We start from the raw sequence: 17,901 nt of genomic DNA, 5'->3' as shown, positions 1-17,901 counted from the left end.
AGATATGACTGTCAACTTGCATGGCAAACAATTACATTGTCCAAATTGAGAGCTGTAAACTGGCTGTGGTGACGTACAACCTGGAATGTGGCCAATACCCCATACAGCCCAAAGGGCATGTTGATGAACTGAAATAGCCCAAGAAGGGTAGCAAAGGCAGTGTTTTCTTTTCAATCTGGAGAAGTACCCCTTTGTTTAGTTGCCAGCAGGGACCACCTAGCCCCTAGGGACAGCTAATCTGACCTGTTACCACAGGCCACCAACAAGCACCTGCAAACTAAACCCAGCAACTTAAACCGAAGTATTGCAGCCCCTCAGATATTAGACCAGAAGTGGGCAATAATGGTTGATGTGGGACCACTCCAAGAATTTGCTAGGTGGTCAAGGGCCACACTCTTCCGTGTTCATGGAGGAAGTGCTAGATCTGGGATGAAGGTTGGGGTGCAGAAGGGAGCTCAGGATCGGAAACTGGGGTGCAGGAGTGGGTGTGGGATTGCGAATGGAGTTTGGGTGAAGGAGGGGGCTCTGAGCTGGGGCAAGGGGTTGGGGTGCAGGAGGAGGGCTGTATGGTCTGGGAGGGAGTTCTGACTGAGGCAGGGGTGCAGGATGGGGTTCAATGGGTTTGGGTAATGACCTGGGTCAGGGTATTGGGGTGCACAGCTGGCACATCTAGTTTCTTGTGGCTGCAGATTCCAACATAGGTAAGTACTGAAGGGGGTCCAGAGTCCAGAAGCCAGGGGTGGTGGTGACATTATCTAATAGAAATATTAAGACAGCTGATTAAAATATGGCACAAGGTCAGAAAGGGTAAATGATAATTGAGCAATTACAGTTGGGTAGAATAAACCTTTAAACTGCAAACTTGCTTTGGTAGAGGAGTAAAAGGGTAGGTAGTTGCTCAGGTCTTATCATGTGAACAGAACACTTTTCTGTTACTATAGCTCTGATTCAAGAGCAGAAGGGAGCGTTAACATTTAGGATGAAACTTGACTGAAGTAGTATTATTGTTTATATGTCTCTGGGAAGGCTGTAGTAAACAGGATGTCAACTGTGTAATGGATAGATTACCTTGTGCTAATTGCTAACATGTTTGGGAGACAGAAGCTTACGTCAAAAGCCTGTTGTGCTCTCCCAGTCAGTTCCAAAGATGTAAAGTCCCTTTAAACAAGATCCTTTTTCTCTCATTTCTGCTTGGATGCTCATGGGGAAAGCTGCAAGCCAGAAGACATGAGATCCCAGGACATCCCGGTACTCCTTTAATGGGCATCGACTTAAGTCTCAGATCTGCTTGAGATTTCATACAAGGGAACCCGAAGCCAAAAGGTTTGAATGCCCAGTCTTAGGTGGGAATCACCCTGGGTATGGGTTTTGAACTATAACCATGGCCTATGTTTAAAATAACTTTCTGCAACTACAAGATCACCATCTGTGTTATGTAACTGAACCACAGGAGCTGAACTCGTGCATGTATATTGATCTTTCAAACAACACTCTCTTTTTTCTTTTTTTAACACTGTAAAACCCCGAGTTATGCGGGGTTGTGTTCCTCGCAACCCCCCCATGTAACTCAAATTCTGCAGAAGTCAGGAGAGGGAGTAAAGGAATGTTGAAGTGGGGTGCCCATCTCAAAGCTGCCCGCATCTACGCCGCCAATCTGCACTTTGAAATTTGCACAGTTGCCATTATGCTAATGAGGCACTGAATATGCATGTTAGCACCTCATTAGATAGCTTCGACTTACCTCATTACCATGCCCCCTCTGATGGGAAAGAGCAAGTGTAGAAGCAGCCTAAGGGAGGTTGATGGGAGAAACTCTTCCATCCACCTCCCCCTGTGAAGACAGACATGAACGTCAATTGAAGATAAGTTGATTCAAGCTGCGCAGATGCCAAATTGCATGTCTATAGTCAACTTACCTACCTAATGTAGACCTGCCCTAAGGGTGCATTCAGATTCTGCTTATGACTTCCCCACATTGCTGGCCTGATGGGGAGGATGTGGGGTGTCTCCACAGAGCAGGTATTTCCTGCACAGGTCAGGTCAACTGGGAATGAGCAAACAGAGTGTGTGAAAGGGGCGAACACTTGGCTTCCCCCCCTCCAACATGCAGCCAGCACAGCTGAGATCTCCACAGAGTTGCAGTATACGCTTTTGGTAGGCACTGGTGGCGTCCCTCTTGGAGCAAGGCCAGAACTCAGGATAGCCATGTCTACACGTGCACGCTACTTCGAAGTAGAGGCACTAACTTCGAAATAGCGCCTGTCACGGCTACACATGTTGGGCGCTATTTCGATGTTAACATCGACGTTAAGCGGCGAGACGTCGAAGCCGCTAACCCCATGAGGGGATAGGAATAGCGCCCTACTTCGACGTTCAACGTCGAAGTAGGGACTGTGTAGTCGTTGCACGTCCCGCAACATCAAAATTGCGGGGTCCTCCATGGTGGCCATCAGCTGAGGGGTTGAGAGACACTCTCTCTCCAGCCCCTGTGGGGCTCTATGCTCACCGTGTGCAGCAGCCCTTAGCCCAGGGCTTCTGGCTGCTGCTGCTGCTGCTGCAGCTGGGGATCCATGCTGCATGCACAGGGTCTGCAACCAGTTGTTGGCTCTGTGGATCTTGTGTTGTTTAGTGCAACTGTGTCTGGGAGGGGCCCTTTAAGGGAGCAGCTTGCTGTTGAGTCCGCCCTGTGACCCTGTCTGCAGCTGTGCCTGGCACCCTTATTTTGATGTGTGCTACTGTGGCGTGTAGACGTTCCCTCGCAGCGCCTATTTCAATGTGGTGCTGCGCAACATCGATGTTGAACGTCGACGTTGCCAGCCCTGGAGGACGTGTAGACGTGATGTCACTACATCGAAATAAGCTATTTCGATGTAGCGTTCACGTGTAGACGTAGCCGATGAGACAAAAATTATGCCCTAAGTTTAAAAATGTTGTTGTGGACAAGCTTTTCATTATGGGCCAGAATCTCTGACTACATGGGCACAATAAGTGTCCCTTTAACTCCATAAAGAAGAGCAGACTGTGCTGGGTGCATGCTTTGTGTGGTTCCTCTGTCAGCCTGTTGCAGCTCCCCATTCTTAATATCATGGGCAGTTGCTTGTCCATTGCTGAAACATGAGTATTTCTGTAGCAGAAGTGGGATGAAAACGGAGCCTCTGCATTAAACACGGCTTGATTTACTGTGTGATAAATGTGCTTTCTCTACATCTGTTGAAACAACACAGAGATTGCTAATGATCCATTATGTTAATTTCCTGTTTGTTATCCATGGATACAGTTTGAGGGTCACTCAGCTAAGATTCTGACACTGTACTCCCTCCGCACATCGTTCTGCCATGGAAGTCAGTGGGAAATCTATGCATGGGCTCTGATAACAAAACCTACTGATGTCAATAGGAGTTTTCCCTTGAGCCTATGGAGAGCTTGCAGGATTGAGCCCTTAGCCTGTGAAAAGGTGCTGACTTCAGGTATCTGTCAGTAAATTCAGCCGTTCCTGTCTCAGTGATTAATCTTGTCTGTAAACACTCACTATCTAAACTCTGTTTTATCAGGGGAAGGTTGAACAAACTCAACAATTGCTCAGATTCCAAGCCAAATGGACTCTCCTTGATTCTCCTGATGCATGAGAAAAGGAACACCATGTGACTGGGGAGATTTTGTATCCTAGGCACAAGAGCCTGGCACCCACTCAGATGATACTAAGACAAAAAGAGGGTAACCAGCCAATAAGCTGCCATCTGAGCATGGTTTGAGTTGTTCAAGACTAGGGACTGAGTTAGAAGCTGTTGTAGTGTTCATGTACTCACATGCGTACAACAGCTTTCTTTATTTAAACATAATTGGGGCTGATTTGGAAAATGTGGAAACCCAAGCCTGCTCCTTGGCAATCTGTTCTGTTTTCCAAAGGGCGCTACAGCACTTTATGCTGGTGGGCAGCTGCAGTTTATCTCCTGCCATGGGATTTAGTTTTATTTTCTTTTATTCATACAAGACGCATGCTGCAGTGAACTTTTTTTTTGTTAATGAAATCTTGTCATTTGAAGAATCTTTCCCACAGAAAAGCCAAATTCATTGGTGATATCTGAAGCAGCTCAAAAAATTCTAAGGCCCTAATTCAGCAAGGTATTTCTGAATAGTATAAGAGGGGTAACTGAGTTAGTCTGTATCTTCAAAACCAACAAGAAGTCTGGTGGCACCTTATAAACTAACAGATATTTTGGAGCATAAGCTTTCAAAGACAACGACCCAGTTGGGAAGCAGGTGGAGGGCTAGCTCAGTGGTTTGAGCACGGGCCTGTTAAGCCTAGGATTGTGAGCTCAATCCTTGAGGAAGCCATTTAGGGATCTAGGACAAACAGATTTAAAAAAACAAACAAACCGCTGTCAGGGATGGTGCTTGATCCTGCCAAGAGAGCAGGGAACTGGACTCAATGACCTCCCAAGGTCTCTTCCAGCTCTATGAGGTGGGAAGTATCTAGGATCAACTTATCTGACTATCCTCACAGATGGGAGAGCCTCCCTTACTCCTCACCATAATGAGGAGTCTGGGGCTCAACTGCCAAGCTCTTGTAGCTCAATTTTGCATGTCACCACTAGGCACATGAAATCAAGCCCAGGAAGATTCATCCTGACCAGGCTGATCATCCGGTAAGTGCAGACATACCCTTAGACTCAGTCACACATTGTTTCTAACGTTGGCACCAAGATGGCAGGGGTTGTGTACTCGTTGCTCTGGGCACACTGAAAGTACAGCCAGGAATAGCATTCTGCTGTCTTACTTCTCACACAAGTCCAGAAGCACATCTATTGCTCTGTGTGCCTTATATCACTTCATGTAAAGAATTACCAAGAGCAAGGTGATAAATGCAGGGAGCCGAATCTTCAGAAGGACTGAGCAACTGCAAACTCCCACTGAAATCTGCTATAATCCATCTGGCTCTACCCTGTGTCCTACGCTACGTCTCTAATGTGTACCAGCAAGAAATTAAGTAAGAAATCCCAGAGAGAACCATGGCTAAATGAGGGATGTTGCTGAAGCCCCAGATTTGCACAATGTTCAGGAGGATTGAGATCAGTGATGGGCAACCCAGGCTCAGGTGTGGGCTGCATGAGTGGCTCTCCTTCATCTGTGGGCTGCAAAATTGTCATCATGAGGACAGCCTCCTGGGATAGGATAGTTTTACTAAGTGTGCTGGCACACCTAGAATTGTTTTGATTGGCTGCACAGGGAGTGTACAGCTCTCACAGTCAATGTTGTGTGCAGTCCACACACACCTCGCTTCACATGTGCTTGCTCATGGGAGACGTGTAGGTGTTCACTCCACCCCCCCGCCCAGTGCTGTGGAAGGGAGGGCAAATGGCCAGTCAGCGGCCAACAAGGGAACTGCTAAGGGGACTACTGAGGGGGCCCTGGTGCCAGCAGCCAGGTGTGCTTCCCCAACACTCACTGGCCATGGCTAGACAAGCAGAACAATGTGGCCCCAGCTTTCCCTGGTCTTGTGGCTGCACCACTTGCGGGAAGGATGGGACCAGACCTGCACTCACCAGCAGGAAACAGAGCAATGCAGCCAGGGAAGCAGAGCAAGTTGGGGCCATGTTGTTCTGCTTTCCTTGCTGCTGCCAGTGAGTGGGGGAAGGACTGGCCCCTCTCTGTCGGCATTGCCCCAGTCCCACTAGTTCCCTGGGCCACAGTGTCAGGGGGACAGGGAAGAGGGGAGGTGTGGTGAAACAAGGGTAGGAGTGGGAGAGGGATGCGGGTGGGAAGGGCCTGGAGTTGAGGGGGTTTCTCCCAGCCCCTCCCTGGACTGGGTTGGTGGGGTCACATGTTCGGCGCCAAACCCATCACTCTGCCCTTGCTTTATGTCCATGTCGCTTTAGTAATACTGGTAAGAAAATAACTACATGTATAGAACCCAGCAGCATCTGGTAACCCTGTGAATGGGCAACAGCAAACAAAACGTCTCATGGGTCACTTGTAGAACACCAATGGGCCAAATGTGGTCCATGGGCTGCAGGTCGCCCACCACTGATTTATATGCAATGTATTGGTCTGGGCCCATCTCTAGTCCCAGCTGGATCCACCACAAACTTGCAAAGCTGTTAATTCCCTTGTCCTGTCAATCAGCTTGTCTGTACTTATTTGCTCTGCTAGGGCAGGGGTGGGCCATATTTTTTTTTGGTGGGGGCACTCCAAGATTTTGGTGAGTGTGCAAGGGCTGCACTTTTCTCTGGAGGTGGTGCAGGGTCCAGGCTGTAGGCTGGGTGCAGAAGGGGGCTGGGAGTAGGGGACTGTGGTGCAGGAGAGGGTGTGTTGTCTGAGAGGAAATGTGGATGAAGGAGGAGGTTATGATCAGGGCTGAGTTTTGGGGTGCAGGGTCAGGGCTGCGGGTTGGGGGGTCTGGGCGCAGCAGAGGGTTATAGCCTGGGAGAGGGATGTAGGAGGTAGTGCAGGGTCTGGGGGAGGGGGCGGAATTGGGGAGCAATGTCAGAAGTAGGTGGTGGCTGGGAGATCCTTACTTAAGCTCCTTTTGGTCAGCTACACTGTGAGGCAGGCTTTTCTGACCGCTCAGCAGCAGGCCACTATGCCATCCCTGCCCCAGCAAAACATCTTAGGTCTCATTGGCTGGTCTCCTGCACTGCACCCACCCACAAGCAATGGGAAATCAGGCAATAGGAGCTGAGAAATTTTGTTGCACTCCCCACCCCCAGCAAAATCTCTCCTCTCTCATTAGACAGTTTCTGGCCAATAGGAGCTGAGAGATTTTGCAGGGGTTTGGGGACAGCTTGTGATCCATTCAGTGGGAGCTGAGAGGATTTTGCTGGGGATAGGGTAGTAGCCCAAGTTGTCCCCACTCTGCAACCCTGGCGGCCAGACAGGGGCTGGAGTAAAAGGCTTTGCGGGACAGATCCAGACCATGAGCCATATCTTGCCTGTCCCTGGTTTAGTGTCTGAACACAGTATTTTAAAAATGGTGTTTATAAAATCCACTTTCCAAGCACACCCTGAGGGGAAGAAGGAAGGATATCGTCAAAGATAAGAAACAGAAGCTGAGAATAAGGAGACGACTTCAAAAGATTCAGATGAGACTCCAACTCCCAGTCAAAACTAAATGCACTTACATACCTGCAGTTCTTGTTGCTGAGCCTCCAACAGCTCAAAAATCAATTGGAATAGATAAATGGACTGAACTTTCCTCCTTAAGTTAAAGTTTTACTTGCACCTAGTGCGACAATTTGTTTTCTTCTTTACACAGTACATTTTGTGTCCATGCGAACAGTGCTTGAGTGACTATTTTGCAACCTTAGATCCTCTGTCCAAAGGACAGGCACACAGGCTGCAGCCATGTGAAATTCCTCAGCTGTGAACTATACAGATTCCCTTTTGAGGTAGAAGTATTTCTCAGTCTCTATAGAAAGTCAGTCTCTGGCTGCTCTGTTGTAGATGCCAGAGTCATCCTGCAGATTTCTCGTCTATAAAGACGTCACCAGTTGCTAAGACTGAAAGCCCACCAGTTTAATGCATTTCACCCAACAAGAACATGATGATCTCATGAACTCTCAGCCAAGACCAAGCTAATGACCTAGTACAAAGCTCATCTTTATTGATTAGGTACTTGAGCCAAAGAGTACGTGGGATTCATGAACAAGAAACACACAAGCTCTTGAACGGTTCCCAAAAGGCTGAGTATAGGAATAGTTTTTTTAAAAAATTAGGAATGGTTATGAAAACATGAAGGGTCATTTTATGTATTATTTATTTACAATATGTTTTAAAAATCAGTATGTTATGGTAAATTATTATTCTTTTACATAGATATGTATTTGTATGCATGTATACAGATAAGTTGATAGATCTCTTTTGCGGGGGTATGTGTGTAATTATTTAGTTGTATTATCATAATGCCAATGTACACACAGATATCTTTTCAAACAAGATTTATTTGTTTGTTTGGGGTTTTTTTTGCCAATAAAGAGTTAACTACTGTGACCGCTCCATTCAGTTTGTGACCTTTTTATTAAAGCTAGAAAGCTTTTCTTTCCCATATCCCTATTGAAATTCTGGAACAGGCAAAAGGAAGAGTTGTAATTCAGTACATAAATATTACACAGGAGCCAAGAAGGGTGATCACGACTCTGCTGATCTTACTAGAACCAAACAGCAGGTACTGTGAATAGGTACTGAAGCACTTTGTGCAGCCTAGACTCTTGCTGCTGCACCATACAACATAATTGCTCATTGCTGCAGACTCTAATGTTTTTTACCCTCCATGAATCTGGATGGGAGAAAAATTGAACAGTCGTGATTCCCCCACGTTGCATTTTAAATTTCACCATAAATCCATTTCTCTGTCTCCCAATTGTTGATTTGTTCTGCACATCTCTCTGTCTTTATTATTGTTGCACCCTAAATGATACTGAAGTGTTGCTAAATATGGGGGTTGTCATTATTCCTGTTGACTAATCCCATTGTCCCAACTGCAAGTCATTGCCCCCAACTCTCCCCTCCGTGTCTCCTTTCAACTGCCCCTCCTCCTACACCTGAGATATAAAAGTACTTGCCTAGTGTCTGGAAGAGTCTCCAGGCTTGGAAAGGACTGCACCCAGACAATCCTCTGCAATACCAAGAGAATGGAGAAGACAAGCAAAATGCAAGAGGAAAAGGTAAAAGGACTCAACTTTACTACTTAACGGGGAACACATAGCAAATACGTGAGCTGCTATTGATTGTTCATAGCAAAAATACTGCCCAGATCTGGGACCTGCTTGGAAATTTTTTTAAATGATCATTTGCATTTACCAAATGTTTTAAAAGGGGGTGGAAGGAATGGAAAAGAAAAGGAATATAACAATGCATGGAAAAACATTGCTAAAATTTTAGTTAAAAATATCAGCGGGGTAGCTGTGTTAGTCTGTATCTGCAAAAACAACGAGAAGTCCTGTGGCACCTTATACAGTAACAGATTTTTTAGAGCATAAGCTATCATGGGCAAAGACCCACTTTGTCAGATGCATTGGAGTGGAGATTCCAAAGGCAGCATGAAAGCTTATGCTCCAAAAAATCTGTTAATCTATAAGGTGCCATAGGACTTCTTGTTCCCTTTTTGGTTAATTGTTGCATTGTCAGTTATGCAAATGCCTTCGGCAGGATTTAAGCTTGAGTAAAGCCTGAAGAACCGAGCCCACCCTATTGAACATATGCTTTTTAAAGCTTTATATACTACTTCTTAAACTGACTGATGAAAGTGTGTGCTTCAGTTATTGCTCCAGGGAAGCCTTTAGTTGTGTGGAGGAATTTCACTACATACCATCAGTTTGTGGACTGTCTCTGCCCACACTGGTGAGCAGAATGAAAACCCCAGTTGCTTTATGCCCCACAGTGTGCAGGTCTGCTTATAAGTCCCTGCCCTGCAATGTAGGGAGCATCCCTCTCAAAGAAACTGTCTGCTTTCAGCTCCTAAAGGAGCTATTGGACATGGAGGGTGCAGAGCACCTCCAGAGGCACTCCCTGGCTCGCAGGACCTCCCGAAAGACCCACCTCTTGTAGCAATCAACCCTGAATGATGTGGCATCTCCTCAGCACCCACTGATTCCAATGATGTGGAAGGCACCCAGCAAAATAGTGTGTTGGGGGAAGTGGAGGGGGAATACTGCTGCCTCAGTGGCAGCAGGATCAGGCCAGACTGAGGAATTTGATCTACAGGAGAAGCAGCAAGACTTCCCCTCTTTGCAAACCTGCGGGATGCTCTGTTCTCCCTGCTCTTGTCCTGCCATAGCTGGCAAACGTCTTCACCCATGATCACCATTATCGCTGCTTTTACAAGTTCCTGTTTCCATGTGGCTCTAGAATCGGGCTGGCCCTGTTTTCCATGCTGAATCAGTTATTGGCAGCTCTCTTCCGACTCCTAAGCTCCTGTTCCTAGGGGGATGTCATGCTGACAATAGGAAATAACCATGAGGCTAGTCTTCTACACAGTCAATACAAGTGACTCCCTGGGGGATGATGCTTTTGAGGGCTGTATCTATACTGAGTGACTTACAGGCTGGTCATCTTTCCAGGACAGCATCCAACTACCCGTATTTCTCCATGTGTCAGGTGACCATATTTCCCTATGTGGAATATGAAATGTGTTAAAGTTACTAGTAATCAAGCAAGTGCAATGGCAATCAGTCAGAACTATGCAGTATATTCAAAGTAACAAGTTGGCTTCATGCCCATTAAAAAGAAATACTGCCTCCTTAGATTCTTTTTATTTACCCACTTAGCTTTAAGGTGTTAGGGTTCCCGTGGGGAGATATGACACACATACTCCCATACACCTATCTCATTCAGTGGGTGTGGAAGGTGGCGTGACCAACCAACCTGACCCTCCCTTCCTGTCACTCTCCGCCTTCCACACCTGGCTGGACTCCTGGGATGGACCCACCTCTCCTGAAGCCTGGTGCTCCTAAGGCAATGTGGGGGTTGGGAACAGGGGGGCACAAGATTACATGTTCTCCCCAGCTAAATTTCTGCCTGGGCTCACAACGGAATGTGGCCGCCAGCAGCATTTCAGCACTGTGTGGAAGGGAAGGGCTGGGAGCGGCTTCCAACCACAGGGAAGAAGGAGAGGGAGAAGGAATAACTTGGCCTGCATCTTTGCAGAGTTCCTTCCTTCCTTCCTTACCGCATAGTGTGGAAAGGCAGCTTCAGGCTGCTGCTGGCCACCAACGTAACCCAGTTGCCTCCTGTCCCCTGGCTGTAGGGAGAACAGGAAGGGGTTAAGGCCTTGGCATGCATTGTACATTAGGGATCTTGACTGCAGGGGTTTCAGCAGCCTTCGAACCTGGCCAGAGAGTGGCTGAGGAGGAGACGGTGCCTAGGGGACAGAGCAGTCCTATGCTCCCTGGGAGCAGGATCCAGTATAGTCGGAGGGAGACAAACTGGGTGCTGTGGAACCTGAAGGTTTTGGGGTGGGATCTGACTGGAAATGGCTTTCCCCTTCCACTCCAGAGCTTAGCTGAGTGGTGGAGATGCTTCCCTGTGCCAGTGCTGTGTGTGGCTTTGGCATATGCAGTGCTCATTTCTTCTGGTTAGTGTCCTGGGCCACAGGGTCCTGGAGCTTCCCTTGGTACCAGCCCAGCCACAGGTAGTTGGGGAAGCTGGGGAGCTGAGCGCTCCAATGAGGGGCTAATTCCCTGCCTGGTGCTGGGCATGGGATGCACCTCACCAGGGGCAACATGAAGGAGCAGCAGTGTTGGTGAGTGGGCAGAGAACAGTGAGAGGAGGAGCACGTACAAGGCTGATAGCTGGGCAGCAGAGATGACCTAACCAACCACCACCTGGCGCCTGCTTGCACTCACCAGGCCCCGCAGCTCAGAGCACACAGCCAGTGCCAGCCAGAAACAGGGATGGGGCTCTTCTAGCTGACAGCCAGTACATGGTGGCTGTGATGACAGACTAGCAGGAGTGGCTGGCCCTGCATGCTGCACCTTTGCCCTGTCACTTGACTTTCACGTCCCCATTCTCATTCTCAGCCACTGCCCACTCCCAGCTCTGGGGGGGCAGGAGTCTGGCGAGTAAGGATCTGAACAGTAGCAGAGCCCACTAGTACCGGGGGGGAGGGGAAACAGAAAATATGGGGAAATTTGCCCACTTTTAAGAAAAAGTCGGGATATTTGCAGGAGGGCTTAATGAAGGACTGCCCCTTTAAAAGGGGACATTGGGCAAATAAACTCAGTGTCTGATCGTGAAGGCCAGCAGCTTAGGGTCCAGCAGATAATGGTTTTCAAATGTTAAATGGAAGCACAGGCCCCTTTGGAAACCTGTTGTCAGCAGGCAGAGTAGAATTCTGTTCAGTTGATTTACAGTCAAAGTCTATTGCAGACCCCTTGGACGAGGCCTGCAGAGGCTGAGAACCACTGCCAGGGTGAGGCCTGGAGTGGGGGCACAAAGGGTCATGTGCTCCAAGCACTGTTGGGGGGCGGGGAGGGCCCAGGAGCCGCAGGGGGCCTGATGCCCACAGCCACAGTCCCCTCCACCCCCAACCTCGCCGGCAGTGGCAGTGAGAAGTGGAGGAACCCAGCCCCAACCCCTCTGCTCCCCTGGCTCCCAGCTGCATCAGACAGGGGTGCAGCCACCTCGCACCTCCAGGAGGCAGAAAGTGGAGCCATGTGGCTGGGAGCCAGGAGTGCAGAGCAGAGGTTGCCCTGCTTTCCACTGCCACTGGTGAGTGAGTGGTGGCGCCGACCATGCTGCTGGCCCCTGGTGCCCTGTTAGTCCCACAGGCCATGTTGCTCAGGGGAAGGGATGGAGTGGAGGCAGTGTGGGGGCAGAGCTGGGGTAGAGCCTTGAGGAAAGGGGTGTTGCAGAGGCAGGTAGGGGTAGGACCTGGGCTAGGGTAGGAGTTGTTCTAGGCCCTGCGCCCTCCTAGGGACAGACTCTCCTGAGCTGGGGGGGCATAGGGAAGGGTCACAAGGTGGGGGGGGAGTCACTTGACCCTTTCCCCCACCTTGTGTCACTCCCACCAGTTGCCTCTGACCACTGCTGTAAGTTGGTAGACAGGCCCTGGAAGAGATTGGGGGAAAGGCACCAGGAATTAGCACAGCCTAATGTTAGACCAGAAATCAACTTCATTTCAAGATACAGTTGACATTCATGCGTGTGGTGAGTGCTTACTGGATCTTGCCTTAATGAATTATTTACAGGAGCCCTCCTCTTATTACACAATGTGCCATTCTGTCAGCATGGTACAAAAGGCATAAAATCCAGGCTACGTCCTCAAGTACATGTGCTGCAGGCAGGCTGGCCTGAACTGGTTTGTTCTCTGGTGCAACTTAGAGAAACCCCAGGACGGCTCTAAACTACATCTGACTGGAAGCATGCAGCCCCACCTGCACAAAGCTGTACTAGCCAGTCATAGGTCTTTCTCTCAGCACCAACCCAAAAGTGCTCTCTATCTTATGCCTCTCACACTGGCTGCACTAGGAAACTGGGGCTGGCAGGCAACCAGTCTGGTGTAAATTAAATAAGTCTCAGGATTTCTCTTGTCTACTACCAGTGACCCCAGGGGATCATTCTGGCAGCTGGGAATCACCAGGAGTGGGACACACTCCTTTTCCCCTAGACATTCCCTTACACCAGGAAGGCAAGGCCTTGGTGGCATGAAGGAGCCACAGCAACAGCTTTACAGTCTCTGAAAAACTCCTCCCATCTCCCCCAGCTAGTCACACTGCTTTACACCACCAGGCCAGTGCAGAGCAGTATGGGCCAAATTCTGCTCCCTAGTAAAGTCAAGCAAATCCCCTGACTTCCATGACAGCAGAATTGGTCCAGATTTGTACAGCTGACTTGTGGAGCCTGGGAAATAGAAAAGTGACACTGATTTTTTTTGTTCCACAATTCTCTCCTAGCACCTCACAGGAACCTTGGTTCTCTCCGTCTTCACCGCAGTGCTGGGCTTCTTCCAATATGGATACAGTCTTGGTGTCATCAACGCTCCTCAAATGGCAAGTACAGCATATCGGATTTCTTGCAAAACAGGCCAGGACTTGCAGCAGTGCTTATGAAACCTAGTCCGTTGCTATACTATTATTTATAAGCATTAGTGCCTCAGATCCCCACTCAGGATTGTGCTAGGCTCTGTACAAATGCATAGGACAATGAAGTCTTTATCGCTAATACCAATCATTTAACAAAATCATGTACCATTAAGATAATCTTCTCAGTGTTTTCATTACCATTGTTTCCATAGAGAAAGTGCAAAGGTTCCCAAGTTCTTGGTCAGATATTTTAAGTGCTACTATTCAATGTGAGTCTGAAATCTGGTAAATGGGTGGCTGGAAAATGGGACTGTGGCAACAGAATAATCCCAGAGACAGCTGCAAGTAAGCGTCTAAAATCACACCCTGGATGTTCCCACAACCCTCTCGTAGTGTCCTGCATCCTCCCAGCTGTCTATCCCCTGCCTGTGCTTTATGAGGTAACTGCCCTGATTTCCCTAGCATGCATTGGAACTAGCACAGTCCAGTAGTCTCCTATGTGTGGCCAGACGGGCGTAAAAGATGCACGGTTCTGTTGTAAAATAAAGCCTCAGTGTGAAAACCACCATGTTTTCCCCAAATGTCACAAGCTGGTTTAAGCACATGGGTGTGCTCATGACCCCTTTGAGGTTAATGGCAGAGCTCTCATTGACTTCAGTGGGGCCAGTATTTCACCCATAGTATACATACAGCCAGCCTGTCACCAAGCCAGGCTCCAAAATGTGGTGTGCCACTCCCAGGATCAGGCAAGGGATGGCTATTTTGTTAGGAGAGCTACCAGACAGACAGAAAACTGCCCTCATCCCTGCAGACACCCCTCCCACAGCTCTCTGGCACATCAGCTTCTGACAGCTTCCTAGCTCAGTCACCTCAATTCCCTCCCTTTCTGGAGCAGCAGCAGTAGGGCTGTTTTCCTAAGCCCTTTGCTCCAGGGATGCAGAAGAGTTCGCTCTGCTCCATGGCTTGCCCTCACCACAGCCTGCCACTTGAAGCAATCTGTAGGCCCACCCATAGCCCAGCCTTCTTTAATTAGCTGTCTTGAGCTCACCCACTATGGTCCTGGGTGGGGATTGGGTTTAGTCTGCCCATGGGGGCCAGCTACACTGTGATACAGGGTTTCATGGGCTACAAAGGACAAAACCCCTGACTAGGAGATGAAGGCTTCTTGGGTAGTTAGAAGCAGAAAAGCTGATGCATTTCTGTCTCACTGCAGGTAATAGAGGCCCATTACAGCCATGTGCTGGGCATTGCACCTATTGACAGAAGTGCCAGCAATTTTTCAGACACAGATGGAAATATGAGCTTCTCAACCCTCGAAGAACAGGATGTAGGCAAGAGTGTCACAAGTTCCCATCACACCCTCACTCTGTACTGGTCCCTGTCCGTGTCCATTTTTGCCATTGGTGGAATGATTTCCTCATTCACCGTTGGATGGATTGGAGATAAGCTGGGCAGGTGAGAAACACTCTATCTCTGCACATTGACAAATAGCCAGACAACATTGAGGTTTTATTTTGAAATGGTGTTGGCCAGGAGGAGCAAGAATGAGAGCCAGCTGAGATGGCCCAGGGAACCAGTGTTCCCCAGAAGCGGTGCACTTGGGCAACCACGCAGAAGAGGTTCAAATGCCGACCAGGTGATTAGCAAAGTACCCACAGCCGGCAGCAGGTGTTTCTCCTGGTGGTACATGTCCGCACATGCCTCGGTGCACATAAAATTTATTTGTCACATGGATGAAATAGTGCAGGATATCTGAATTGGCTATGAGCTGTCAGAATAGTACCAACCAGCAAGAAAAAGGGTCAAAGAGCTGGCCCAATATCTTATCTGGTGATATGCTTTTTCACAAACTGGTAGCCTAATCTAGAGCTAAAATCAGACTTTGGCCTCAAAATTGCTCTGTTATCAGTACAGCACTCACAATGCAAAAATCTTTCCCCATTTATTTCCAAAGGTTAAGTCCCTAGATTTGAATTTTTATGTGGAGACCACCCCTGGAATTCTTTCTCTATTATTTTTTCCAGCTTGGGAAAAAAATTAATGAACCCTCCAAAACACAGCCCCTTAAATGGTTAAAATCTGGTTTATTGAAATCCTAAATTATAAATCACAGATTTATTGTTGTTGAAGCTTTTATAACTTCAGAAAATAGAGGTTAGCAGGTTTTGTTGTTTTAATTTGAGCCTTTATTTCCCATAACAAAAGAGACTACAGTCTACGTGAAGGGAACTTGTACGGGATATGTGTTATAACTCATTAGACGTTCACTTATTCTGATTGTATCTCTGCCATACAATTTGCAATATTTTCATTTTTCAGTATCCTTTAGCTTTGATTAGCTCCCTGACAGTTGGTTTAAATTTGTATTATAATGCCTGAAAGATTGGTGTATGTCTTCATTTAGAAGACATGGAAAGGGACATGCAGCACTCTTGCACAGTAGTTTGACAGACCGCAGACCATGTGAGTAGCAGGGAAGTTTTAAATAAGTAACCTAAGAATCCAGAATTAAATCAAGCGAATGAGAAAGCAGTGTGTCAGTCATTCCCTTTACACCATGGCTTACTGCCAGGAGTTCAAATCATGTGGAATGCTTTGTGCCTTCAGATCCCACAGAGATAGGTAGACACAGAAGCACAAGACATTAATTGAGTGCAAGAATGAGGGTCAAGGAGCTGGCCCAATATCTTATCTGGTGATATGCTTTTTCACAAACTGATAGCCTAATCTAGAGCTAAAATCAGACTTTGATGAACAAGACATTAATCAAGTGCTTAAAGAAAGATCCTATTACACCAATATAAATAGGGAATAACGCCTTTAACTCCCTGAGCACTTAGCGTTTCACATGGGCAATACAGATGCAACTATATTGGAAGATACAGTGACCTTACTTGAATTTTTATACAGAACGTGTAGTAATAATAATAAGAAGAAGAAGAAGAAGAAGAATTAATAAGACTGATGTAGAGAGCATGAGAACACACATTCTTGAAACTCCAGAATATCTAAAGTGTGATTGAATTCAGTGCTGGATTTACTATCCCAATATAGTTTTGTTCTTAATGAATTGCAGAGTGAAAGCCATGCTGGCTGTGAATATTCTGTCCATCATTGGAAATCTCCTCATGGGGTTGGCAAAATTTGGCCCATCTCACCTCTTTATAATAGCTGGAAGAGCAATCACAGGACTGTACTGTGGTAAGTTAAGGTGGGTTCCAAAATCTCTCTGTCTTAAGTTGTCTCTGTGTATGACAAATGGGCTTCTATGGTAAGTCCATTGTACCAAACTAGGGCACACCAATATAACTGTAGAAAACGAAGAAGAAATATTGAGAGAGGGGACTTGTTTTTTTTAACCAGAACAAATGTAACCTCACACTTATGCCAAAATATCAGGAAATGGAAAGTGACAACCTGAAGTAGATGAGGAGAACTGTACACACTTAATTAAAAGGCAAAGGTCGGCTTTTCAGCTAGTTTAAATTGATATAGCTACATTAATTTCAAGTAAGCTATTCTGATTTACACCAGCAGGAGTTTGGCCTCATTTTCCGTTATCCAGAATATTAATATTAAATCATCAATGTCAAGCCACAAAAACAAATTGGCTGTGTCAAAAAGAGGTTCAAAGCTGGAAAGGATGGCCACATTACCAGTTATGCAAGAAGATTCCCATTTCCACAGCAACTACAAGGACTAGAGCTGATCAGAATCTTGGAAGGTTCCTTTGTGAACATATTTGAAAGAAAAACACAAGTTTTCATTTTGTTCTAAATTTCCTCTCCTTTCCCAGCAATAAAAAGATTACAAATTATTTTTTCTAAACGAAAACTTTGTTTTTCATTTTAAAAAAATTATGTTTTAAATTTCTGGTCCCCACACCCTCCATCTCATCTTTTTTAAACTCTCATTTTTTATAAAATCTTGTTTTATAATGTAACAACTTTTTATTGAAAAAGTTGCAACCAGCCCTTCCAAACATTGAGTTTTATGCCCACCAGAACCTGTATGGAGTTTTAGCTCAGCCATGTGCCTGGGTCAGATTAATTATTTGTTAAACACTGATGTGTTTGGTGCTGTTTAAGACGATCCTGGCCCTTATTTCTTGTAGTCTGAAAGGTAAACATGGAAAGACAAGATACTAGATAAATAAAAGAGTTAACCTTAGAGAAAAATGTTTTCTCCCTCAATCAGTTCCTTGTCACCGGTTACTGATGTAAATACATGTTGTATGTACCTCCCTCATCTGGCACCCTCGGGATCTGATTGGTCCTGAACAAGGGGATTTGCCAGACAAGAGATGGTCAAGTCTGCAGGCTGCCTGGAGGAGGGAGGTGTTCCTACAGGGCTGTCCTGTGGGGCTGCTGGGCTCCCCTACTCT

The 17,901-nt window shown here is 46.9% G+C and overlaps 1 protein-coding gene across 2 annotated transcripts in view; it reads left to right on the top strand.

Moving 5' to 3' along the window:
* The first annotated feature begins 8,606 nt into the window (after positions 1-8,606).
* The window catches only part of SLC2A2 (solute carrier family 2 member 2), a 34,403-nt gene continuing 25,108 nt past the window's right edge, over positions 8,607-17,901 (top strand). For both annotated transcript variants that reach the window (XR_012646807.1, XM_075004115.1), the window contains exons 1-4: positions 8,607-8,660; positions 13,389-13,484; positions 14,731-14,972; positions 16,594-16,718. Coding sequence is in view for 1 of the 2 variants with exons in the window: in XM_075004115.1 (XP_074860216.1) it covers positions 8,628-8,660; positions 13,389-13,484; positions 14,731-14,972; positions 16,594-16,718 (496 nt within the window). In the remaining variant the exon portion in view is untranslated. The remainder of the gene's footprint in view (positions 8,661-13,388; positions 13,485-14,730; positions 14,973-16,593; positions 16,719-17,901) is intronic.

This window comes from Carettochelys insculpta, chromosome 10 (assembly GCF_033958435.1).
Source record: "Carettochelys insculpta isolate YL-2023 chromosome 10, ASM3395843v1, whole genome shotgun sequence".
NCBI classification, from domain to species: domain Eukaryota; kingdom Metazoa; phylum Chordata; order Testudines; family Carettochelyidae; genus Carettochelys; species Carettochelys insculpta.
Note: the sequence above shows the minus strand (reverse complement) of the source record. Positions and strands in the feature narration are given on the sequence as shown.